We start from the raw sequence: 25,038 nt of genomic DNA, 5'->3' as shown, positions 1-25,038 counted from the left end.
CGTGCGTGTTATCAGACAGCTCTGAGCTTGATATCATCTTTTCCAAGCGGCTGTCCAGTTCACTTTTGCATCAGATCCTAGGGCAGTGAAATACAGATAGCCCTGCTCAGGGCCTCGCGATGCCACGTGGCACAGTCAGACCGAGGTGTGCGCGCCCATACCGTGCGTTGCACACTCGATCTGCTCAAGCACAGGTGCTCCAGGAGAAACGTGACCGCACGCTGTAGCAGATAGGAAAATGCTTGCCTTCAATCTCGTTTTATTTCCCTTCGGTCGTTCGGCAGACAAGTCAGAGAGGAAAAAACGCTTGTCCTTTTTTAGAAGACGGAGGAGCCAAAGAGCAGCGCTGGGGCAGAGAGGGGCCTCCGTGGTGGAGCCGGCTGCCGAGCGAGGGCTGCGCTTCAGCTGCAAGGCAGTGAGTGTGTGTCGGCCTCGGCCGGTCACGAGGGAGGCTGGGAGAGCCAGGGCTGCCGCAAGAGCCGTGCTTAGGAAGTTCTTCAGGAAGCAGCCCCGCTTTGTGCTCTCACAAGGGGGGAGTTGGGGGAAAACAAATGCAACCCCCCCCCCGCCCCCCCCCCGAGTCAATGTCAGAGCATTCAGGTGAATGCGCTGCAACAGCGTGTGTTTATCAGCTTTCTGCAAACGCTGCCCGAGTCTCGCTTTGCTTTCCAGCTTTTACTCACTGTCAGGGTTACGTTTCTGGGTGTTTTCCCACCAGCAACAGGAACTGCTGCCTCTCTTTTGTGGCCTGGGTACACCGAGGGTTATCGGGCCCCTTTCTTCCCCAAAAGGAAGAAAGCTAGCGAGCAGCAGAACTGGCTCCTGGGACATCGCTGTAAAAATGAAACTGCGAATGCATGTGCTGGTCGGTTACTGCAGGGCTCTTCTGGGCTGGGAGAAAGAGGATGGTTTAAGCTACACAAGCAGCTTCCCTGCGCTTTTCTTCCTTCAAAGGTGGGAAGGGAAGGGTTGCGCTTCTGAGGAGCCTGGCTTCAGGTCTCCCGCTGTCCGTGAGACTGATTTAGGACCTTGCAGACCCCAGCTGGCCAATTGCTGCTGCCTCTCCAGCAGGAGGGAGAGTCCTTTTGCTTTTCAGCTTCTTCAGTTCGTAGTGTCGTGTACGAGAGATAAGAACTGAGAATCAGAGCCTTGTGGTCGCCAGCTCTGGCCCCTGTGATTATGTTCTGCAGAGCGAGTAGCAGAACTGTTGGGAGGAAAGTTTTTAGCTCTTTTTGTGTCCTTTTTTTTTTATTTTTTTGAATTCCTGGGTTGCAGCACCATTCTGTGGTGGGAATGAATCTGTCTGAAATCTGCAGTTAAGTATCGTTTGCAGCTTCGCTGCTTGCCGCTGTGCTCCATTCCGCTGCTTTCTAGTTCTTGCAGTTAAAAGCAGTGCCACCAGTAACTGTGGGGAGCTCGTGAATCCATTGTTATTCCTGGCATTATTTTCACTGATGAATCCATTGCTACTGATTACATCCTTTTCCATCTGTTTCTTCTGCCATCTTTCTGGCAGATGTAGCATACTTCTCTGAGGTTGCACAAACTTAGTCAAGCCGATTTAGTAAATGTCTTTCAACCGAGGTTTAAAAAAACCTGACATCCCTTTTGCCGGTATACAGGCTCTTTGCTAGAAAAAATGAAATCCTCTTGGGCCTTGCAATTCCCTGCGCAAGCGATGATTCAGCAGGGCGGCCACGTGTTCGGTGCTGGGGCAAGAGCGATTACATCGAGCTGGTGCTGAATGAGACAGGCGCCTTTCCCTCTTCAGGGGAATGAGGGAGAAGAAAAGGAGCTTCGGGATGTACTTGCACTCCTCTTTTTTATTTTACGTCTGTCTTTCCTTCCTCTTGCAGTCATGGCACATAAGGCCAAACCTCCGCAGCAATTTCAAAAGTACTTCCTGGCACTGCGGAGACTTTCCCTGCATAATGAAGACAGGGTAAGGATAAAGGAGGGGGGAGCTGCTCCTTTCTTCTCCATTCAGCTGTCGGAAAGAGGCTAGCTCTTTGGATTTGAACCCAAACAAGATGACTGTTTTTTTGTTTTGTTTTCTCACTTCCAGTGATGACCAAAGGATCCGACTCTTGTTTCGTGATCTGTTGTGAGTGGAGCTGTCATTCCTTAAACCATGAACTTAAAGCTTCTCTGTGTTGAAACGGACCTTTGTGCAAAACAGTTTTGGATCTAGCAGTTTGTTTTAACAACAGCCTTTGAAACAATTACCCAGAAATTATAATTCTTCCTGTTATTTCTGAGGATTTTCCAGAAGTTCAGGTTTTACTAAGCCAAAGATTTAATGAGCTTGAAGGATTTTGTTTAACTGCAAGTGATGGACGCGGACCTGAGGGTTCTGCGCAGGTGCAGTTATGCCAGTTTTCTGAAGTGCCTTATTTTCTTGTGGAATAGATGGATTTGGGGACGCTTGCTTCCATCCTGTTGCTTAACGGCTTCTTCCCTTGACCATGCAGAGAGCTAAGGAATAGTTTTCGTCAGATCAAGGACCTGTAACAGCGAATATGCGAAGAGCTGATCTGCACTGCGTATCACTGAAAAATCAGGTTCTTTGCTATAGTGAGAATTTTATTTTGAAAACATGTAAGTCAGAGTGTACCAAAGGTTTTGTAAAGCTAGCAACCTTAATCCCATGTTACAACATTATTAACTAGCTGACTGGGCTCTCCAAGAAAGGGTATGGGGAATTTGCATGGGCTTGGAGGACCACTGTGTTCTCGGCCAGTCTCAGACACAGGCTAGTTGGCTATCTTTACGTACAGCTGTTGCTAATATCAAGCTGCACAAATAAGTTCACGGATAGATGAAATAATGTTTGGTTTAAAAAAGAATAATACAAAAAGCTGTTCTTGCTGTTGCTTTCTTCACATAGTGTGTTGTTTTGGTATTAAAGTTCTGTGATGTGCTTCTTTACCTTCTCTGATTTATTTAGCTGTCTGATCATATTTCTGTGTTTGAAAGGGGGGTGTTTTCTCTCAAATATCTATTCCCATTTGGTTAGCTGAGGACCCCATATCCTATTCTTTTCTGAGATTTCATGGATGTAAGCAAAATGGGTTACAGTCCCCTGTACTCCAGGTCTGACTTCAGAGCTGTGTAGCAGCTGCCCAAGACCCTCCCGGCTGTACTTTTCTACCTAGGTACTCTTAAAAGCCAGTTCTAACAAACAGGACTCGTGAACACTCTGCTTGGTGGCTTCGACAAAAAAAAAACAAAAGTACGTCTCGAATTGGTCACACGCTTTGTGAAAACAACGTTCATTGTTAGGAAAGAGGTTGGAATTAAAATCCCTGCGGGTAGACTGCTCAAACCTGCTGTTAAATTCCAGGGTTCTTAACTTTTTTCCCATATTGCAGGGTAGGTACTGGAAAACAGAGAAGATCCTGTAGATAACTTGCAACATCTGAAAGAGCAATCAGTAAGCAAAATTGGAAAGCTAGGAATCACGGCCTGATCTGCAACTGCATCCCTACTGACTTGTTCGAGTGTTGCAGGCCTATTTATCACTCCGTCATCAGGAAAAGGGCTCGAAGGCAGACTCATCTAGGTGGATGTTGCCCAGCTTTGGCAGCTGTTTCCCATCAATCTCTAAGTTGATGGGGCAAGCAGCACAGGGCCCGTTCTCACTTAAGCTGCCAGAACTTTGATTCATGCTGTTTATGCCTCCGAAGGTATTTGTACAGAAATGATGTGCTTTCGCGGGCGTTTATGGTGGTAATTCATTTTAATCTCTTCTGAGCTTCACGACCTAAAACAGTGTGCTCTTGTGCTGCTCGAATTTGGGCTGCTAGCCTCCTTTGTTTTGCTTAGCTGGGATTTGGCAGTGTTCCCTGCTCAGTGAACTGGCAGGGAATGGCAGCCCACCTGTTTGCAGTCCTTCTGGTAAACCAGGGCCTGCGAGATGTGCGTGTTGTGCAGAGACATCGTGCAGCACAGTATTTATCCTTTGTGAACGAGGTGTGGGTAGTGGTAGCAGCTTGCACTCACGGTCCTCGCCTGGCTCTCTCAAGTGCCAGCAGGCCACTCATTTCCCAAACTGTCATGAGAAACAGAGGAGGCGTGTTGACTTGTGCTCATCCTTTGGGCATAGCATAGCGAGGGGCTTATTTATTATTCAGCTGTCACCGAGAGGTAATTTCTGTAAGTCGTTCTCTGCTATTTGCAGCAGAGAGGCTGCCTGTTTCTTGGTGATCAGCAAGAAAAATCACTAGTGTATTATGGGGAGGGAGGAGGGGCCAGCATTGATTATCTTGAACGTGGAACGTGACATGTAGATGCTTTGTTGTGCTGTGTTTTTAGCATTAGTAGCTATTTGTTCGTGATCTCTTGTGTTTGTTTTTTTTTTTAGTACTTCAAGAGGGTTGTGGTGGTAGCGTGTGTGTATGTGTATCTCATATTGCAAATGGAGAGAGTGTGGCACAAAGTGGTAAAGCCATGTGAGTCCTTATTCAGAAGTGGAATACGTCTAGTAGATCCTAGCTCCATAATCTTTATTCAGGCTATGTAAATTGGGTAGAGATATTCTTAATATTAGTTAATATGGATGGTGTGTTGGATTATGACTTTAAACATAGGCTATTCTGCTCTCCCCAAGACCTTGTCTGAAAGATGACAAGAAGGATGACATGTGAAGCTTTTAAGGGTGTTTGACTCCATAGCACGAAGCTCTGAGCAAGAACCACCCTCAAAAGAAGTTGTGCTGGTGTCCTTACGTGTATTACCCCTTTCATGTACCTAACCTTTACACGAACGGATAGCGAACTGGGTCAGGGAATTGGTGCTCATTATAACTGACTGTTCTTTTTGACTCGGTTGGTTTCAGCACTGGAAAAGTCTGTCACTTCATCCCACATGTGCTGCTGCCGGCCCAAACAAACGGGTGGCCCAGAAGTGGGAGTGAGGAGCCAGAGGGTAGGAGGAAGGGAGCGCTTCCTTTGGCAGAAATGTTGGTGTCTAGCAGCGCAGCGCTCGCTAAGCTCCTGAGCTGAATTCACACCTCCTTCCCCTGTTGGCCAACAGAAGAAATGCTAGATTTGTCTTCCATTCTCTCTTCCTATTTTTAAACACAAATTTCTGTTTCAGTGTTTTCACTAGCTGTTGAGAACCATGTCTGACAACGGAGAACTGGAAGACAAGCCACCAGCTCCTCCTGTCCGGATGAGCAGCACTATTTTCAGTTCAGGAGGGAAGGACCAGTTGTCTGCGAACCACAGCTTGAAACCCCTGCCCTCTGTACCAGAAGAGAGAAAACCTAGAAATAAAATCATCTCCATATTCTCTGGCACTGAAAAAGGTAAGATGCCTCCATTTTCCAAGTTTGTTATCTCTGTTCCTTTACTCTTCGTGTAAGCTTTGATTGCGCATTGGACATTGGAGTCCATAACCTGCACGTGAGATCTGTGGAATTTCTTTATTACAGCCTGCCCAAGTGTAGGGGATTAGGGGAAATGCTGACAGGTTGGTATGCGTGTTCAGTGTGCCGTTCTTTCCGTTTGCACTGGCAGTTTGAAGATAGAATTGTAGAATCAATCAGGTTGGAAAAGACCTGTAAGTCACCTAGTCCAGATGAAGTGCTGAGGAAGAAAATTTAACTAACTCGTTGAGGAAAACCTCTACCTGGTGCCTCTCATGTTTGCTGCCCAATTTAGAGTAACGCATTTCCAAACAAACCTAATAAATGTTTGTGATTTCTGCATGTCGTGTTACTTAGCATTTGGCTATGCTAAATGTAGATTTCTAGTTGAAACTGAGCATCCAGCTGTTTTGGAAGTTACTTCGTGTTGATGACTATTTAGGCGCTACCTTTGAGAAAAAAGGTAGCGAAGAAGAAGTGGGAGGGTGCAGTGGGTGTGAAGGAGAACTGAGAAAAATGAAGTTCTTCCGTTGCGGTCAGATCCGTGTAGCTGCACTGCTCAGGTTAATCACCAACGGGCAAAAAAATCTCCTTTGCTATAAACAAGGATTATTTCTGAGGGGAAAAGAAGGCTTTTGAGGAAACTAGGCTGTACCTGGGCTTTGTTGCTGTCCTGTCTTCCGTATGATGAATGTACGTACGGCACTGGAGCTGGTTTTCCAGGATGTCTGCATCCACGTGAAACAAAATAGTGCACAGAAATACCTCCTAACATCTGTTACGGTTAAACTGTGCAGGGAGTTATTAGCCTGACATGAAGCTGCAATGTGTTTTGTTGCTCTATAACATTTAGCATTTTTTAATATTAGGATTTATTCCGAACAGAAATTGATACCGGATGTTAATGCACATCAACACGAGTTACGTTTTGGATTAGCTCTGAAGCTGTTGCAAATGTAACTGTGACGTGCACCCTGCCCCTGGGTTTGGAGATGGCTCAGGCTGTATATCTATTTACAAATGCTGGGGAATTGATTACAGAAGTATGGCATATAATCTCCAGGGAAGAGCAAACATCCAGGCAGGAAAATATATATTTTTATGTATCCTAGTATCAGTGTTAGGAAAGAGGTTGCACGTTACCAGCTTGTCCTGGGGAAGACCTTGCTGCTCTCAGCGATCTCGAGTTCCGCTCCTGGCTTCCTGCGCCGAGCTGTTGATGATGTGCGAGGTAGGGCTGGTTCAGTCCTGCCGCCACAGGTTTGACTGCTTCAAGAGACGTTGCTTCCCTGGTTATTTATTCACTTTGCTAACAATTTTCCCCAGGGCTGGTTTTTATTCTTGCTCAGCTGTGCGAGCAGTCCCCCTGTGCAGCCGTGCCTCAGCGCAGAACAGACGCTAGAGGCACGCTTCTCTGCACTCCGAAGATAGCTTTCCACTGTCTGGCAGCCTTTGTGCTGCGCACGGTGGGTGTGTTTTCCTTTTCAGAGGATGGAAAGATTTGGCCAGCGTAGCTTTTGGAAGCTGACTAGTTATTTCACAAGGTCACTTATTGTGCAATAACTGACCGTGGCTGGATTACAGCAACAGAGGTGGCATGGGTAAAAGCCCTAAAGAGGCGAGTCTGTACGGAAAATGTGAGAAGCTGCTGCAGGTTGGAAGTGAGAGACCGAGAGAGAGACTGCAGGCCTTTTAGCTCTGTGACAGCAGTAAACCCCACGTGTCAGCAGCAGGTTCTAGCTTAGCCTGCAGCCGCTGGTATTTATTAGTGTATTTTGATCATGGGAAATTCCTAGAAACTGTTGTGGTGAGTGCTGAAGAAAAGCTGGTGGAAGAATCAAACCTCCCAGTCCATCTTCTGGCTGGGAGAATGGCTTTGGAGCTGCGGTAACACAATTCTGCTGTTGCATAGGTGATCTTCAGAGCATTTGTGGCCCTTTTTGTTCGGACAGGGGAATAGCGAAGTAGAACGCAAGCACCACGTGAAGGGAGGTTTTCCTTGCTCCGAATTAGTAATACTGAAATAAGACTTGTGTTGTGAAGTGAGTTGCTAATGCGAGTGGGCACGGCGCAGCTGGAGAGCTTTGTGGCACCTGATAGTGCCTTTCCTTCTCCTTGGACGTTTCCTCTTTCCATCTTGGTCGTGGGTTTGTTCGTGCCGAAGTGGCTGGAAAGGTGGTTGAAGACTTGTCTACAGCTGCATTGACTCACCTGAAACTGCTTTAGAAGCTGAATACTCAGACTTGTTCAGACCGCTGTAAATACTGACACGTACCAAAATTATGGACATGAATGTGCATACTTGTTTAGTGTGTGTGTATCTACTGATATTTAGTGACACAAACTAAAAATGGGAGAAATAATTTCTGCTGAGAAAAGTATGTTTTTGAGAAAATTGTACCCCTTTATCTTTTCTAGATGTTAAAGAAATATTTAAAATAATGTCCTTCTGGGAAAAAAAAAAGCGGAAGGGTTTACAGCATGGCAAAATAACGTGGTTGGGAAAAATGGTAATTGAATGATCCAGCTTAAAGAAACTTTCTGAAAGTTGTATTTTTTTCTTAATACGGAAAAAGCTTGTTGATGGTCTGACCCACAGCGAGGATAATGTAAACATCCAAAGAAATGTTTTCAGCCCTCAAGACTGCAAAGCTGGCTGTCAAATATAAATGGACGCAGTGACTTTCTGGCTCTAAAACAATGGTCAGATGTTAGTTGTTTTGTTCATTAGCATGGCTAATTAAATAGTTGTGTTTTTTTATTCTTTATTCTGCTGCTGCTAGGCTGTACAGAAATACTGGCTTCTTGCTTGCTGCTTGAAATATGTTCGGACTATATGGAAAATGGTCCCTTAACCTGACGTTGGATTTGAGGTAGACTTTTTTCGAGGGTGAAATGTCTCCAGCAGAGGTTAACAAATTGCTGCAACAAACGTTAAGTTCTTCTGTTCAGAAAATGAAAGAATGCCTTCGCAGAGATGTATAAGGCTACTGCAAGTGATTAGGTGCAGGGATAGCTGGATAAAGTGGTTTGGCTTTCTTCTGCAGCTTTCTGCCCCTGTGATTTGGCAAGGTCTCTGCGGCTGCCTTCACGGTATGCATTTCCCCACAGCTCTGTCCCCGCTCCTCTTTTAGCGGGCTGGCTTGGGGGGGGGGGTGGCATGATCTGGGGCGCTCGCTGCAGGCAGCGAGGCTTAGCAAATGCAGAGCTCCTGCCCAAGTCTGAGCTAGTTCTGCACCGAAATAATCAGAGAAGAGGTTATTTAATGACTTAGTCCAGGAGGTTTTTCCCCCGGTTCCATTGTTCAGGAGAAGTGAGGAGATAGTCATCTTTTTACTAGAGTACTTAATTGCCGTGAATTTCCTTGGCCAGACTTCTGAAGTCAAGTGAACCTGTGTGTGTTTTTGGAGAGCCTGAAAGCAGTCCCCTAAAACTAGAAACTAGACCATCTTTGAGGTGATTTCTTAATCAGAGCAGTTCTCCTTTTTAAATTTAAAGTGTAAATCCTTCTGAAGGAGCCTTTGTTTTCCCCCATTGTGTCAGGGCCTGTGAGCCACGCTGGTGCCCAGCTGGCTGCAGAGCCAAGGGACTGTGCCGTAGATTCACTTGTGGCTTGAAACGAACGTTGCCCTTTATTAAAGGGATTCCCATTTAAATACAGATCTGTGATGCAAACATAATCAGAGGTTCAAAAATAGTGTGGCCTCCCAGTGGCCTTGTTAACAGAGCCTCAAGTGCATCTTGCCAAAACATGACTCACTGGACTTGCCTCTTGACTGAAGTTTGCTGCTTGCGTTTGTTTAAAGTGTCTCTGATCTGCTGTTCCTGTGGGGAGAGGAGTGTTTTAGTCTCTTTGTCCAGCACACTAATACGATGTGTATTTTTGCAAGGGTTGGGTTTATTTGTGTAGCACATGCTGGATGATTTGAGCACCAGCTACCATTCCCTAACTGTCAAGTGCTCCAGAACTGGAATCTTCCTGAGGAATATAAATTTATTTTTTTTTCCTTCTTGCTTTCACATAAACAACTGCAAGAGGTTGGGAAGAAACAGTACTTTCCTTAAAGATGTTAAATGAGAACATTTGACAGTCCATTTGCTTTTTGGCTCTGATTTGTGCAGCCATATTAAAGATATCCTGTTTATAACAGCCACGTCTTTCCACTGCATTGTTCAGCTCGCGGCAGCCCACATGGCTTTTCATTTGTAAGTATTGTCCTCGGTTCCCTGTCCTTCCTTTCCCGCCAGCATGAGGGAATTTCAGACAGATACCCTGGCTCTGAGCGACGTGATGTGTGCTTGCCCCAAGAACTTTTAACCATGGAGTTACTAAGAGGTGCTGTTTTACCTGCTCTTCTTCTGTACTGAATCTTCTTGACTTTTTGTATTTAAAAGCAAATCAAAATTATTTTTTTTGCCAGGCAATCATAAAACGGTAGTCAAGGTAGATTTTAAAACAGTGTGCTGCTTTCATTTGTTGCTACAAGGACTATGGCATTCTTGCTGGCTTCATGCGTGCTGTAATAAATGCTGCTGATTCAGCTATCTGCTCTGTGAGCCCTCAGGCATTGCCAGGAATAAACACTCAGTTTTCTTGGTATCAAGCGAGACATGCTCTGCAGCTCGCTGCCAGGGCTCTGCCTTTCTGCAGAGGGCAGTGAGGTGAAGCCTCGAGCGTCGGATCTCTGCCCAGAGAGCAAGCAGCGAGTCCGCTCTGCTGTGCTCCCAGGGGAAGCGAGCAGGGCTCGGGCTTTTTTACAAGGACAAGAGAACAGGGTCTCGAAACCTTCCATCTTTACTCAACCTTTTCTGAGGAAAGCGAACCTAGCGGTGCATAACTGCATGTTATATTTAGATTTAAATGGAAATGGAGGACAATTTGCAGTTATTTTGTCTTTCTTAGAAATAAATAAATCCCCAAACCAAGCGCCATATGTTACAAAACATCTTCTAAATTTAATTGAATCTAGGTTGAATCGTGCATGTGGTCTTTCTCATTGTCTGTTCCTGCTTCTGGTACTTATTATGCTTGCTTTTTGCCTTTTTTTTTTCCACTTTTAAATTAGATAATTGGTCTGAGGCTACAAACTCTTATCTTCATCGCGGGAAGTCCTGATTTGCATTAATTACCTTGAACTGAAGCAGCGAGGCAGCTGAGTTTTAACTGTCTTTAGGGTGAACTTGAGGGTGAACTGAAGTTGTCTTCAGTGTTTTAATACATATTAAAATGTCCTTTTTTGAATTGTAAACATTTCATAGGTGTTCCAGAGCTCCTTGCACTCTGGGGCTCTTGATCTCTTATTTGATTGCTGCCACGGTATAAATGATTTGAATGAAAGAACTTGGTGATTCTTGTGTGAAGTCTATACCAACCTGAAGATATCAAGTCACCGTGTTGCATATTTAAAAACCTCCAACCTGTAAAAAGAATAAAGGTTACGTTCATCCCAGCTGTTATGTTTGGATTTGTTATGCTATATTGAGACAATAGGACTTTAAATCTTTACTCAAGTGATCTTCTAATCTCTTTACAGGAAGCAAGAAAAAGGAAAAGGAACGTCCAGAAATCTCCCCACCGTCAGATTTTGAGCATACTATCCATGTCGGCTTTGATGCTGTTACGGGCGAGTTCACTGTAAGTGCACCTGGCTTGGAGGTGCTGAGAAAACAGCTGTGGGTCAGCGCTGTAGTGAAGCCATTGTGGTATTTTAGAATGAAGTGTCAGTTAGTCTCTTATCAAATAAATAATTTTACTGTGTATTTGTACGGCCTGCGGAGTAACAAGACTGACCTGTTAGCGCTTCAGCAGTGTGTATGTACCATCTAAAGCTTTGTGTCATGTGGGGCAGCCTTTGAGAAACGCTGTGGGGAAGAGAAGTACCCTCTTCAGTTCGCTTTCAGTAGTTCATAACACTGTGGTTCCACTGAGTGCTTTTGTAGTCCTGTTCCTCGTGACTGACTTATTACACCTGGAAGGTGTTCTGTCGTGATGAGACAGCGGGCTGGAGCCCCTGAATGTTTGAGACACTGAGCAGTCAGGAGGTATTTCAGCTGTAGCTCAATTTGTATTTTATCACTTACCTACATTCCCATTAAAACCCCATCCTACCTGCTGGTGTGTTTAAGGCTGTACCTGCTATACGTCATATGGAGGAAATAATTTTGTTCTCCTTTTTAAATCTCTTCAAAATGCTGCAAAAAAGGCTTAAATCGTCTGTTATTTCAGGGAATGCCAGAGCAATGGGCTCGGTTGCTACAGACCTCAAATATCACGAAGCTAGAACAGAAGAAAAACCCGCAGGCAGTACTAGATGTGCTGAAATTCTACGACTCCAAAGACACAGCAAAACAGAAGTATCTGAGTTTTTCTGCTCCAGGTGAGATGCAAGTATGCACAAGGCATACTGAAGGGGGAATTGGTGTTTGGATCCATCTTCCTCTCGGGATAATAAATCAGATTCAAATGCTGAAAGAGCAAGCTACTTTTCAATGAGGAACAAACATTTGAAGATGGACCTAAAACTTACTGGAAATTGGCTTTGTCCAGTTTATTTCCTGTTTTAAGTGGAGAGGGGAAGAAATGGAACTGGGTATTTAAAACAACAACCCAAATTAACGGGCTGTGTTTACGAAGCTGGGGCTCTGTAACTGTGATTAATTGGTTTTGTACTGGAGACCTTGCTCTTCCAGTCTGAGACTGGAACATGTATCTAGATGCTTGCTGTCTGTGAACTTGCATTTTTCTGTCTCCCGTGCAATGACATCAAAGATGCAGAGCAAGTTGTTGTTCCTAGGTCAGGAGTGTATGGAGGGGGGCTGAGAGGATGACTGTCCTACAAATGCACGCAGTTCCTTTTGTATAGTTCTCTTCCAAATCATTTGCATTCTGAAAATAGGTTAATAATAAGGCTTTGTAATGTCCTCAGCCTTGACTCAAAATACAGCTTAAGGGAACAGAAATATCCATTTGATTCTGCTTTCACATCTCAATAAGACAGGACGTGTGAGTGTGATGTGCGATGCTGAGTTTGGAAAACTCTTTGTGGGTGCTCAAGTGAGGTGAAGAGCAAGTTGGGAAACCATCAAATTGTGCTTTCTGAGAGATGAGGAAATCTCTAAAGTGGTCCACGTGCTTTACTCTGTACACTTTTTATTATTTTTGTAATGATTTTGTCTTTTTCTATTTTTGCTATTTAGAAAAAGATGGTTTCCCTTCAGGAACACCAACGGTGAGTGAGTTTACTCTTTGCTTCTTCTCAAGCACGTACAATGTCACGCTTTCTGTATTTATTACATAACTAATCTTGTAATATAAAACAAAATGAGATTTATGTTCTTATTCCACAATAAAAGGGGGTCAACAAAGCATATTTCACTGGATTAAAAGTATTTGAGTCTTGTAATGAAATGTAATAGTGCACCTTGACCGCTCAACCTATCCTTTTCTTTTGATATCAGTCAGAATTTTTTTTATCTTCATACAAAAATAATAATAAAAAACCCACAAGTATTTAACACTATGGGGGAGATGATTTTGTTTATATTTATAATTTTTAACTTTGGAAAAAATGTAGACCAATGCCAAAGGTTCAGAGCCATCAACAGCTGTGGCAGATGATGATGACGATGATGAAGAAGCACCTCCTCCTGTTATTGCTCCGCGGCCAGATCACACCAAATCGGTGAGTGGCTGTAAAATTTACAGTGCAGACTTGCATTTCACAATATTGCGGAACTTTTTCTACTACTTTGTTATAGCAAAGTGTTTTGTTTGTGAAGTGACCTGTTGTAAGCTTTTATGGAGAAATTGGGTTCTTATTCACATGTGCTTGCCAAGAAAATGCGTAATTTGCGGATACAACTTGGATCAGAAATCTTGAAGTTAACGCTGATTAGTTTGTTGGTTTATGTTGCAGTGAGTCAGTTATGCTTGTCCTTCAACCCAAGATGCAAGGAGGAGGCTTTTTAGTCCTAAAAAACGAAGTCTAGTTTCTGTATCTTTGCACAGTACAGTGGTATGAGTGTACTGCGTTTATTCTTTTTATTTGATTACAGAGTGATAGCCTCACCTAATGTACTATCTAAGCCCACAGAAATTCAAATTTAGGATTTGAATGCTTATTTCACCCACAAGGTCATCAGTATTACGTGAAAAGCAAAATGCTTAAGAAGTTGTTTAAGTTTTATTGTGATTATCCTGAACTGCACACCTGGCTAGCAGAGTCCCAGGAATCCTGGTTAGGACATCTAATTTTTTGACCAAGGCAAATGTACACACTGCTGCTCTGTTGCCCACTTATTTTCACTCCAGGAGCACAAAAGTGTGATTTGTGGGTATTTGTCAAGTCATACAGCTTTAGAATTGCCGGTTTGGGCTATGTGAACATATACAGTGTGACAGGTCTATGGTTTGGTATTGCTGGGTTAGCTGTGCGTAGCTGTAAACTTGCATAGTTTTTCAGATGCAGGTCTACTCCAGAGGAAATGGAATAAAGCTCCAAGAAAATTCCCCTGAACCAGGGACAACTGGGAAATTCCCAGACATTTATGTGTCTTTTCATGGTGAAGCATGAGTGTTTTTCCTTTAAATCTTAGGAGTAGTTGGTCTTGTCATTAAATAGTGTTTTGTTCTGTGAGACTTGGAAATTGCAGGAATGTAATAAATAGATGAAAGAGCCCCTCCTTTTAACTAGTGTGGGTTACAAAGAGCAAGCAAATAGAAAACCCAGAAAAAGTCTGTCTGTGGAAGTTAGTCTGCTAGCATCCATTCTGTACAGGAAGCCTCTGCCTCTTTCGTTTAGAGGCCAGTAAGGCTGCCAGCATCTCGACTTCCTGGAATGTAATGTTTTTCAGGTCTCATTTCTGCCTGCAGGCTGTTACGTAAAATGTTGCTTAGTGATCTTTGAAGAATGGTGATCGTTTTCAACTGAAAGTCAGTGATCATAAAGAAAATGCTCAATTAAATGAGTGAATGTTCTATCTTAACAACAGATTTATACACGGTCTGTAATTGATCCCATCCCTGCCTCAGCTGGTGACACTTGTGTTGACACTGGGACGAAATCAGGTGACAAGCAGAAAAAGAAGACTAAAATGTCAGATGAAGAGATCATGGAAAAACTACGTAGGTGTCTTTTCTTTCAGATAAACGGAGGCTTTAGAACTGCTGGGGCAGTGGGAATTAAGCTTTTGCCCTTATCCTTATTTCTATGTAAGGGTTTGTGAGTACTGTGCTTGATTACTTTTGAGTCAGACAGTAGCTGAGAGGAGCTGCATTCAGAAGTTTTGCTAATATCAATGCCTTGGAGCCTTAAAGGGTAAAAAACATTGTAGTTGTTTTTTTTATTTTTTTGATTGAAGTTCAGTTGTGATAATGTTATCCACATGTGCAGTATATCCATCATAATGTAAAATATTCCAGTTTCTGTTGTAGCTTGTTCCATAATCTTCTTGAAGATAATATTTCACCGCATTAATGTTCCTGTGCTTAAGTCAGGAACTGACTGGTTTCTGGAGCAGGCTAACCTAATAGATTCATCATAATCTCATACGGGGTTTTGCTGTATGGAAGACTATCATTAACATGAAATACTAGTGGGAAATAGCATGATCTGTCTTGTTTTACTCTAAACAAGTATAATGACTGTCTGAGACTGGGCCTTTTGTACCTGGAACGGAATCAGGAACCATTGGCAGTTCATGCATCAGACTTTACTACTTGATTTGACCCACTTTTGGAAGTATCTTGCTTGTGCCATTCCCACTAAAGGGGAGCAGTGGGATTTATGCATTTTTTAACACGAGCTGACAAGCAGTCAATGCTGCGCTACAATAGCAAAGAATATTTCCAAAATCCATGACTCTTCTAAGATTTTATAAGAAAATGTTTTTCTTTCTCTTTTCTTTTTTCTTTTTTTTTCCTTTTTTAGGCACTATTGTGAGCATAGGTGATCCCAAGAAAAAGTACACCAGATATGAAAAAATTGGGCAGGGGTAAGTGTTCGTCCCTACTTTTATTCCTGGTGAGCCAGTGCTAAAGGTGATATCTCTGATACTGTCAGGTAGCCACCACTTCCTGAAGCAAGCAGAAATGTCGGCTGTATTAAGCAGTAATAGGCAGACGGTGAAGGCTTTACAGTGGTAGAACTTCTAAATTGTCTCTTAGTGCAAAAGCAGAGCACTGTGACTTCTCTCTGGGTGTATTTAGTCCTCTGCTTTCCCAGTAAGATGCATTCATCCATTTTGTAACGTGACTACTGAATAGCTTGGGGGTATATCGGGAAGCTTTCTGCCTTCTAAACTAACAATACTGCCTTGACTAATTTATTGCTCTAGTGTTCCTATGGATTCTTTTGAGCCAAAAGTATATTCAACTCTAGCTTCTCCACCTTTGATTGTACGTAGCTGACTCATACTCTATACTTTCCAAATATGTCTTTTTTTGTGGGAGGGCTTCCCCTGGAGGAAGATGAAAAGGAGTGCCTTCTACAGAAAGGGCTTCCCAGCTTTTCTGATCATAGGGATCAGCACAAGTTCTAGGGGTTTAGGCATCTTCAGTGCGGTCTGTCTCAGAAACAAGTGTACTTCTGATTGATTTGCCTCAACTGACTGGCATTTCTACAATATTGCTTATTTTTAAGAACTTTTTGATAAAGCTCTTGCAACATTGAAAGCTGACACAATTTTGTGTTTGTGATTTGTCTGTTCACGTGCATGTTTTACACAGAGACTCAGCTGGCTGTAACGTGTTTTTTTTTTCTTCACAGGGCTTCAGGTACAGTTTTCACAGCTATTGATGTGGCAACAGGACAGGAGGTAAGATTGCTGTGCTCATTGCAATGGAAATACTTTTTCCATAAATACCTTCTGTAGGTGGCTGAAATAATCTGACTAGGTTTCTTTCTGTGGCTCCAATCTCTGCTGTTACCTCCCAAAAGAATGTTTGTCATGGTCATTTGTAACAGTGTATGCCTTGTTTTGTAGTAATCAGATGATGGAAAGCTAAAAATAGAGTTTTTTCTCTCCAGTGAAAAGCAGAGGGAGTGAGATGTTCCAGATGCGGGTTTTGAAAACAGTTTATCCTTCAAGTATTGTGGGCAATGGTTCCCTGGATTTTCAGAAATAAAACTTTTAGTCTTTCAACACTTCTTCTGTAGTCCTGTTTTAGTAGAGGTGATTGATACACATTATCTGTACCTTATCTGGAAATAACTTGTGCCTGTATTTTCCTTTGTTTTAATTAAAATGCCTTCTCCACATTCTGCTCTGTTTTTTCTACTTGATGCTTCCAAACCTGTCTGGTAAAGATGATGGCATCAGCAAAATTCTGCACGCGTGTCATCCAGGGATCATCTCTGATTCCCCAGGACTAAAAATTTAGGAGTTAAATGCTTCTCTTTAAATTCAGTTTTTCTCTAATTTTCCTTGAAAAGCCTGAAAGTAGCCATTTGTTAAGTCACTGATAAGTAATTACCCTTTCATCAGTAACCACATCTACCAGTACTGGAGTGGGATACCACATCATAATAAACATAAGCCTTTCAATCGTCTCAGTACGTTCTCTCTTAATTTGCCTTCTACACACTGCAGTACTTCATGTCCTCTCACTGCAGAGTGGATTTTTTGTCTTAGTTCCATTCTTAGACCTTCTCTGCTTCTTGTCAGGCAGGTGGTCTGATAGTTGATTGCTTGTGGACTCTTCCTTCGTGCATTAAACTGATGTCATAGTCTGGCTTCCTCAATGCTCTCTCTCTGAGGAAGAGAAGGAAGCTTTAGGGGAACAATTGGGTATGTCCATTGGTAAGAAAAGAAGGCCAAAGGAAGATTTCATTGCTGTTTTCAGCTCCTTAGCAGGGGAAGGTGTAGAGAATATGGAGCTACACGTGACAGGACAAGAGGTAACACACAAAATGCGATAAGGGGCTTTCTGGTTGGATATTAGAAGTCTGTTTTTCTCACAGTTGTTTTAATCCAGCATAGGACGGCGCCCCAGAGGGGTTGTGGAATGTCCCTGCTCCTTGACATCTCCATTCAGAACTTAGTTGGGCAAGGCCCTCAGCTCTAAGTTGGCCCTACTTTGGGCAAGGGGTTGCCCTGAGGTCCCTTGCAATCCTAGTTATTTTGTGATTCTGTGCCACAAGTTCTCTTATTTTTTAATGCCTTTGCCAGTGTGTTAGTGATTGTTTCTACGAGATTGCATCAGGCCTTGTGTTAACTCTCCAGTTTTGGTCTCATGGATAAGTTATCTTGTAAAGCTTCAAACTGCATCCTTAAAGTGTTGCAGCTAACTGAACAGACTTGGAACATTTCTTCTCTATTTTAGAGCTTGGAACACATACCCTAGTTAGATTATTTCTTGGACAAGATGGTTCTTTATCTTCCCTTCTCCCTCTGGGATAGTTTATTGTCTTAATTGCTTTGGGAGAGTTTTCCAGTGTTTCTTTTTCCCCAAGAGCATTATGTCTCACAACATTTTCCCTATGACAGTCACTACAAGCAATTGATGTTTCTTCTTTACCTACCTTGACTACCACAATGCCTTCTTACATCTTGCTGACAGATCATTTCAGTTCTGTTCCTGAATTCTCTCTCAAACTTTGGCTAATTCTGTTGCTTGTACCGTGATAACAATTCTCTCCTTATTTTGCTGTAGATTTGAACGTTCCCACTTCCTTGTTTGATAGTTTGCTGCGTTTTCAGTGCTTCTTCTGTAGAATTGTTCTTTCAGTCTTTTCTGTTCACGCTGTTTTTTGCAGCTCCTTCTGCCTCCCAGCATTTTCATGCCCAAACACTAATCTAGTCAGAAGAAGATGGAAAAACAAACTGCTTTCCTTGCATTGGAAGGCAACTCTTAGTTGCTACGAGAATCTGTTCTGCTTTAGGCCTGTTGATATAAATGTGGGCAACTATCTTTTTATCTCCTGAAAGTTTCGTTTGCTAAGTTTGTGGATCTTTTCAGCTGCTGGAGTATGGTGTTGGCTGTAAGAGAGAGTTGTACCCTAATAAATAAACAGCCTGTCAGCTGTTCCAAACTCCATAATTCTGTTACAGAATCTCTCACCTCTCCTATGCTTCTTTTGTATTTAGAATGACTGCAAGATTTTGATACTCGGGTTTGAGTGATGGCTGTTTCATTTTGTCCTCGCCAGGTTGCTATCAAACAGATAAACCTGCAGAAACAGCCCAAGAAGGAGTTGATTATTAATGAGATCTTGGTAATGAAGGAGCTAAAGAACCCCAACATAGTCAACTTCTTGGACAGGTAAATGAAGACAGCTGGCAGATTCCTTCGTTCTTAGGGGGTTTCAGAGGTTTTAACTCGATATTCTGGTTATAGACTCAACCTTTCTGTATCTCAGGGTCTTAAAAACAAATGACTGTATTTAGAGTGTCTTTTTTTTTCCAAAGTAATCTTTTATGGCGAAATGGTCTTAATGATTCAGTAAGAAGCCTTCTGTCATGAATGCAACACTGCATGTAGTTGTGGATCAGTGGTGGACAAGAGTACAGCTGGAAGATATTGTGTTCTGCATGAGAACTAGGATGTTGGACCTGATGATCATAAAGGTCTTTTCCAACCTAAATGATTCTATGTTATCCTGCCCAGTGAGGTAGTAAGAAGCAGAGGGGTTTTGTTGTCAGCATTTACATTTCAAGCTACCTACCAGAAATCAAATTTCTTTACACTTGCCTTGAAGTCCTTGTGAATCATTTCCTTGACCAGAAGTCAGTGTTCTTATCAGTCATTTTTCACTCCTCGATGTGTCACGGTGGCAAACAGGCGTGCTTTTCATTTTTTGTTTGTAGTTACCTTGTAGGAGATGAACTGTTTGTGGTGATGGAGTATCTAGCTGGAGGCTCACTAACAGATGTGGTCACAGAAACATGCATGGATGAAGCACAGATTGCTGCTGTTTGCAGAGAGGTAAGAATTGTATTTGATGAGTAGAGGAACGAATGTGCATTCTGTTCACCAAGGTTTTATGGTGCATGTACATTAAGACTAATTGCAACAGTTGCATGCAGTTAGGAAGGACCATTCAGTTAGGAAGAATGCAAGACACTGAGAGCAGAAATCAATGTTGAAATTAGAAATATGCACAGAAAATAACAAAATGAGTCTAACTTGGAAAATTATGTTTACAACACAGAAGAACGACACAAATTTTAAGCTGGATGTTTGAGAATATTAAACGATGGAGCAAATAAAGATGAACTTGATGCAGACTGTCCCTGTCTTGTTTTAGTAGCTATTTTCATAGTATGTGAAATCTGTAGCTCTGCAATGGTTAAACTTTCTTTATGGATTTCTCAAGAAAATAATTCTCCAGAAAATTATAGCTGGAGTAATTTTAAGATTTCAGTATGGTCTCAGAGTTAAAAATAGCTGATGTCACAAGTCATCAGTTAATTCTGACCTGAGTCAGTGTGTCAGCATCCAGTTCAGGCTTGATTTATTATGGCAGAGGGGAAAGTAATTGTATTATCTGCTGTGCAGGAGAAGCGTAGACATTTAAAACCTCATTTGGCTACATTGGCATGACATCTGCTTTTGATGATTCACCCAAAGGGAGGGGATGGAAAGCAAACTTGTACATTAACATGTACGGACAGGTAATGATTTCCTGTGAAACCAGAGCTGGAAGCAGAGAAATGAAAGTAACTATTTACAGTAACAATAGTTACTTTTTCTGAGGAAAAAAGTCTAATATTGAGCTACTGTATTTCATGAGAACTCTGCTGCCCAGAATGTTGCATACCCTTCATTCTGCAAATCTGTACCACTTTGCTAAAGCAAATGAAGGCACAAAACACTTGCTGGGGATCACACCTGTGCCAAGTTGCAAATGGTAGATGTTCTGCTTATATTAAAAGAGAATATCTTGTATGTATTTTTGCCTTTTATTCTCAGATAGCAAAAATAAATTTCATTGTGACTTTAGGCAGAAAGATTTTAATCTAGAAACAAGCAAAACCAATATTAATGATGTTCATAACGAAGATGTTCTACAGCCTTTGCTGTGGTAAAGGTTGCTTGCAGGTTGAGAATGAAGCATTCCAGTTGGTGAAACTTCAGGCTAAAAGGCTCTCATTTAGTCCCTTACAGTTCCTCTGTAGCATAAATTTGTGGAAATGGCATGTACCAAAATTAACATCTGTGATTTTTTGGGAACATCTTGGATGATGGCTGGGTAATGAGGAGAAGAATTTCTGGGTTTGTTAAGATAGCAGAGAATTTCTCAGGTTAAATCATCTTTGACCTCATGAGATCTGGAGGGTGTTTTTTTAGCACAAGAGCTTCCTCTGCTGGTTATTTTAAATAGTACCTGTTACATTTTTTCCTCAACACTGGCTGAGGGTTAAGCATTGCTTTTGAATTTATATTCGCATAGAGAAATTGTACTTCTGTATGCTGATTTTTTTTTTTTTTTTTTTTCCCCTCATCCAGTGCTTGCAAGCGCTTGAGTTCTTACATGCCAACCAGGTCATCCACAGAGACATTAAGAGTGACAACGTGCTGCTAGGAATGGATGGATCAGTTAAACTAAGTGAGTACCAGAAAATTGTTTGTGTTCTGTTTTCATTTTCCCAGTAAACTTTGCTTAAGAGAGTGTACATCGGTAGGAGGAGAGCTGACAGAAATTGAGGTGCGTTTTTATTGGATATGAGTAACAGAAGTTCATTCCATGTTATAAAGTGTATAACTCGCGGGTAGCCAGCATTGAAACTCTGAGGGCCCTCAGACTAGGGCTGAGAGTGTTACTCCGGAAGGATGTTGAAGCAAGCCTGTTGCCACATGAATGTATTGGTAAATATGAAGTAACTGGCAATACAGTGAAGCAAAGATGCAAATGATTGCAAGAGAAGAGCTGCAGCTAACTGCAGTTGCTTTGCTCATCTTTTCAGATTGCCATGACTTGCCTTTCATGTTTTGCCCTTTTCATTAGAAGGTCAGTAATGAGAAAACTGTATATTATTAACCATTTATATTGCAGTTTAGTCTTACGCTGCGCCTGTCCTGGGTCTCCTTTTCTGGGACTGAAAGTGTAATACGCTTTCATTAATAAAATCATGAAATGACAAAAGAAACTACTTGCTTTTCAGGTAACTGTCATGCATGCATGAACTTGTGTACAGTAAGTCAGTTTCTGGTGTGTGTAAACGTGTGGCAATAGAAATATATTGAAAGCATGTGAAGTAGTGGTCAGGATTGTTGAGAGAGAGGGGCATTACCTGACTTTCTGGTATATAGGAACGTACAAAGCATCAAATGACCAAAGAGTTAAGGCGTGGTGTTTTTACAGTTGGTTAGGAGCTTGAAATGCCATGAAAATGCATCCCAGCAGTGTTCCGTGCTCAGGTGGTTTGCAGTCTCATGTTAGTTATGAGAAGGAGTGTGAGGAAAGATTATGAGCAACCTGGCTTGCTTAGCAGCATCGTTGGATGCGCTGTTGGATGCGCTGCTCGCTTGTCTAGGAGTTGGTTCATTTGTTTTAGAAGTGTTATATATTCATGCACAAGTTGAATGGGTTCAGATGCTGATAAGTGAATAGTTAAAATAGAGGGTGTGGCAGGGATGAGTTAGCTGGGGAAGGCTCAAAAATCAAAGAGCTGTCAATGCAAAGAAGAGCATTGTGAATGGACAGGGTAGCAACCTGTGTAAAGAAGCACTGGCCCCAGGAGAGTGGGGGAAGACAAGGACGGAGAGGCAGGCAAAAAGAGGAGTTAGCTATAAAATGTGCTATGTGAAGGGGAGGTATTGTAACTGTTTTGTGTTGAGGCTAGCCCTTCTTTGGCTGTGTGGTTATAGAGCTTCTACGAGTTGGTTAGGTGGATGGTAAAAGTTGTGTTTTCTTCAAGCTCTTTTTTTTTTCCTGGCTTCCGGCAACAGGAGCAGGAAGAGAGGCCAACCTGCCTGTTACCTGAGCACTTTCTAGGGCTGTCTAGAATTTAGATGGATGATGTGGTAATGTCTCCTAGAAGGAGACAGCATCTAGTGGAGGCTGTAACGCACGTGTCCTGCCCTCACCACTAGTTCCCTACCTATACTACTGGCTAAGCTGGGATCTACATCTTGTCTGTGTTTTCTTTCATGGTGGGATGGTGCTGAAGGCCCTGTTGGTAGGTCACGAGATACACACTGCTGCTGCTTCTCTAGTGTGTTTGTTGAAATAGGCTGTGCTTTGAGTTGGGTATGACACCTCCTAAAAGGCCTGACTGGAAGAAATGCTGGTGAGAAACTTTGCAGCTTCTGTAGGTTTGCTTTTTTTCCAGGCAGCGTTTTAACAGTTGGGGTGGGGGTAGTTCTTTGTTACACTGTCCTCTTGGTACAACTTAGCATTTCCAGAACTGTGGCTCTTTTGTCGGTACTGCTTGGCATAACACTTTCAAAATTGATTCAAAATTTAAAATTATCTCTCTTTCTCTCTCTCTCTCTCAAACTTAGTGTCAATAATAAGGTAAAATCTGGTTCCTGCCTTAACTGTGTTCTTATTGATGCTTTACATGCCTGGGAAGTGGGAGTGCTGCAGCTGGATAAAGTAACATGATGGAACATGCATTGCTGCTGCACCTGAAGGCTATAGGAATAGGTGACTTTTCTTGTTTTCTTGAGTGTGGTTGTTCTCTTCAGTAGTTACCTTGTGGAAAGGTTTGTTTGTCTAGGTTCCTTCCGCTGAGTGGGGTAGCCTTGTTTCTATGTCTCTGTCAGCTGTAGTACCTGTATTTGATGGCCAAATTGCTGTGAAATGCTGAACTCAATAGCTGCAGAATTAAAATCTGTTTAGCAGGGCAGAAGCTATGGTTTGTAGATTCATGTTTCTTCGTTCAGGCTGTATAACATATTTGCTGTGCACAGAAGAGTTGCCTTTGGTGTTCTGCTTGATTTCTTGTTTTGGCTGCTACCAGTCTAGGAATATTGAAGGGAGGACTGGGCAAAATACCATTCTTCTGCAGGATAATACTTACGTCCCTACTCCAGTGGACAAAAAGCTTTACCTTCATTCAACAAAAGTCTGCCCTGCTTAAACACCTTAAGGTTTTATACCCATTTTGCACACTCAAGTTCATAATATGGAGAATGTGGTGGGGAAGAAAGAAAAGTCCCCCCTCCCTCCCAAGCCCCTCAAGTGTGGAGGAGTATAATATATGTGTAGTAATAGAGAAGTCTTCTAGGAAGTCCGCTTACATGGGATCCACTGATTTAACTTCTTTTTAAATTCTATTATCCTACAGCCGACTTTGGTTTCTGTGCTCAGATCACCCCAGAGCAGAGCAAACGCAGCACTATGGTTGGAACTCCTTACTGGATGGCTCCTGAAGTGGTCACACGGAAAGCCTACGGCCCTAAAGTGGATATCTGGTCTCTGGGCATCATGGCTATTGAGATGGTAGAAGGAGAACCCCCGTACCTCAATGAAAACCCCCTGAGGGTAAGAAGTCCAGACATGGCTAGAACTGTTCGTGGGTGTTTACCATGTGAATATTTTAATGGACTCAGTGTGATTCTTGATAGCATTTACGTTAAAAAGAAAACAACCCCAAAAGATGACAAGCTTCAGTGGTTCAGGAAAATTCCTCCCAGAAGAATGACAGCTGTCTTAAATGTGCACTCAGCAGTTCTTCTGTTCAGAAGACACGTGAAGCACAGCAATTGTACCAGCTTGTAAACTGAAACAGTAGACTTTGCATTCAGTCTTCTGTGCTAGTTTAGGGAAGGTAAATCCATTAGGTTCTGAAAAACGCTGTTTGTGTCAGTCTGATATTTTCTTTGCCAAGGTATGTAGATGTATCTCTTAAGTATCTGTTGCCAAAAGATTTTGAATGTTATTTTGCTACTAGCAAGAATAGGTCGCAACTACCTATAACTGGCATTCTTAAAATTCTTCATCTCATCAGGGGGAGGCAAAGTGGACTGCAGAACACTTTCTCCTCTAGACTAAGTAATCGCCTCTAGGCAAGTCAGTATGACATCTTTTAAAGACTTGGCTTGATTATACGATATTCCTCATTTTGCAGGCTTTGTATTTGATAGCAACTAATGGCACACCAGAGCTGCAGAACCCCGAGAAACTATCCCCAATATTCCGGGATTTCTTAAACCGATGTTTGGAGATGGATGTTGAGAAAAGAGGATCAGCCAAAGAATTGTTACAGGTAAGGGTCATCTTCTATCACAGCCTGAGATACAGAGGCCACTTGTAAGGTAAGCCTCTGATAAATGGTAAGGTAGACTTGACACCCTCTTCTGTTTTGTGTTTTCCCCTGAGTACTCCAGGGGAGAGTAATATGGGAGGAACCACAGTCATCAAAGATTGTACTTAGTCTTTCTGACTGTAGTCTGTGCCATTATTCTGCCACTGCTAAATTATCCAGTAATTTTTGAATTTACTGTAAGAGAGCCATTGAAGTGAGCACAATGTGACTGAGGGAAAGCATTTGACCAGGGAACCTCTTTGTGGTGAATTACTGGAAAAAGAAAGGCTGAGGCTCTTTTGGGAAGAGAAGGAATGATTAGCAGGCTAAGGGTGCTATGAACTGTTGCATTCTTTGGATCTGTCCCTTCAGGAGCTGTGCATTGATGGTGTTTATGCTGCTATATTTTTATGGAAAAGTGCTGTGTGGCTTATACAGGCTTTTTAAACGGTCTTTTACTAATTTACTGTTTCTCT

At 42.5% G+C, this 25,038-nt stretch overlaps 1 protein-coding gene across 7 annotated transcripts in view; it reads left to right on the top strand.

The window, feature by feature from the left end:
* Window positions 1-25,038, top strand: part of PAK2 (p21 (RAC1) activated kinase 2) — a 46,220-nt gene that overhangs the window by 17,344 nt on the left and 3,838 nt on the right. For 5 of the 7 annotated variants that reach the window (XM_040567262.1, XM_040567257.1, XM_040567263.1 and 2 more), the window contains exons 2-14: window positions 5,098-5,308; window positions 10,903-11,003; window positions 11,595-11,745; window positions 12,566-12,597; window positions 12,943-13,050; window positions 14,360-14,492; window positions 15,298-15,361; window positions 16,135-16,183; window positions 18,517-18,629; window positions 19,175-19,292; window positions 20,817-20,916; window positions 23,603-23,799; window positions 24,386-24,523. In XM_040567262.1, the coding sequence (XP_040423196.1) occupies window positions 5,122-5,308; window positions 10,903-11,003; window positions 11,595-11,745; window positions 12,566-12,597; window positions 12,943-13,050; window positions 14,360-14,492; window positions 15,298-15,361; window positions 16,135-16,183; window positions 18,517-18,629; window positions 19,175-19,292; window positions 20,817-20,916; window positions 23,603-23,799; window positions 24,386-24,523 (1,491 nt within the window). In that variant the 5' untranslated portion in view covers window positions 5,098-5,121. Of the gene's footprint in view, window positions 1-1,695; window positions 1,943-2,065; window positions 2,599-5,097; window positions 5,309-10,902; window positions 11,004-11,594; window positions 11,746-12,565; window positions 12,598-12,942; window positions 13,051-14,359; window positions 14,493-15,297; window positions 15,362-16,134; window positions 16,184-18,516; window positions 18,630-19,174; window positions 19,293-20,816; window positions 20,917-23,602; window positions 23,800-24,385; window positions 24,524-25,038 lie in introns of those variants that run through there. The other 2 variants (XM_040567260.1, XM_040567258.1) reach the window with 2 other exon arrangements.

This window comes from Cygnus olor, chromosome 9 (assembly GCF_009769625.2).
Source record: "Cygnus olor isolate bCygOlo1 chromosome 9, bCygOlo1.pri.v2, whole genome shotgun sequence".
In the NCBI taxonomy this organism is placed as follows: Eukaryota; Metazoa; Chordata; class Aves; order Anseriformes; family Anatidae; genus Cygnus; species Cygnus olor.
This window is presented reverse-complemented; position numbering and strand designations above follow the sequence as displayed.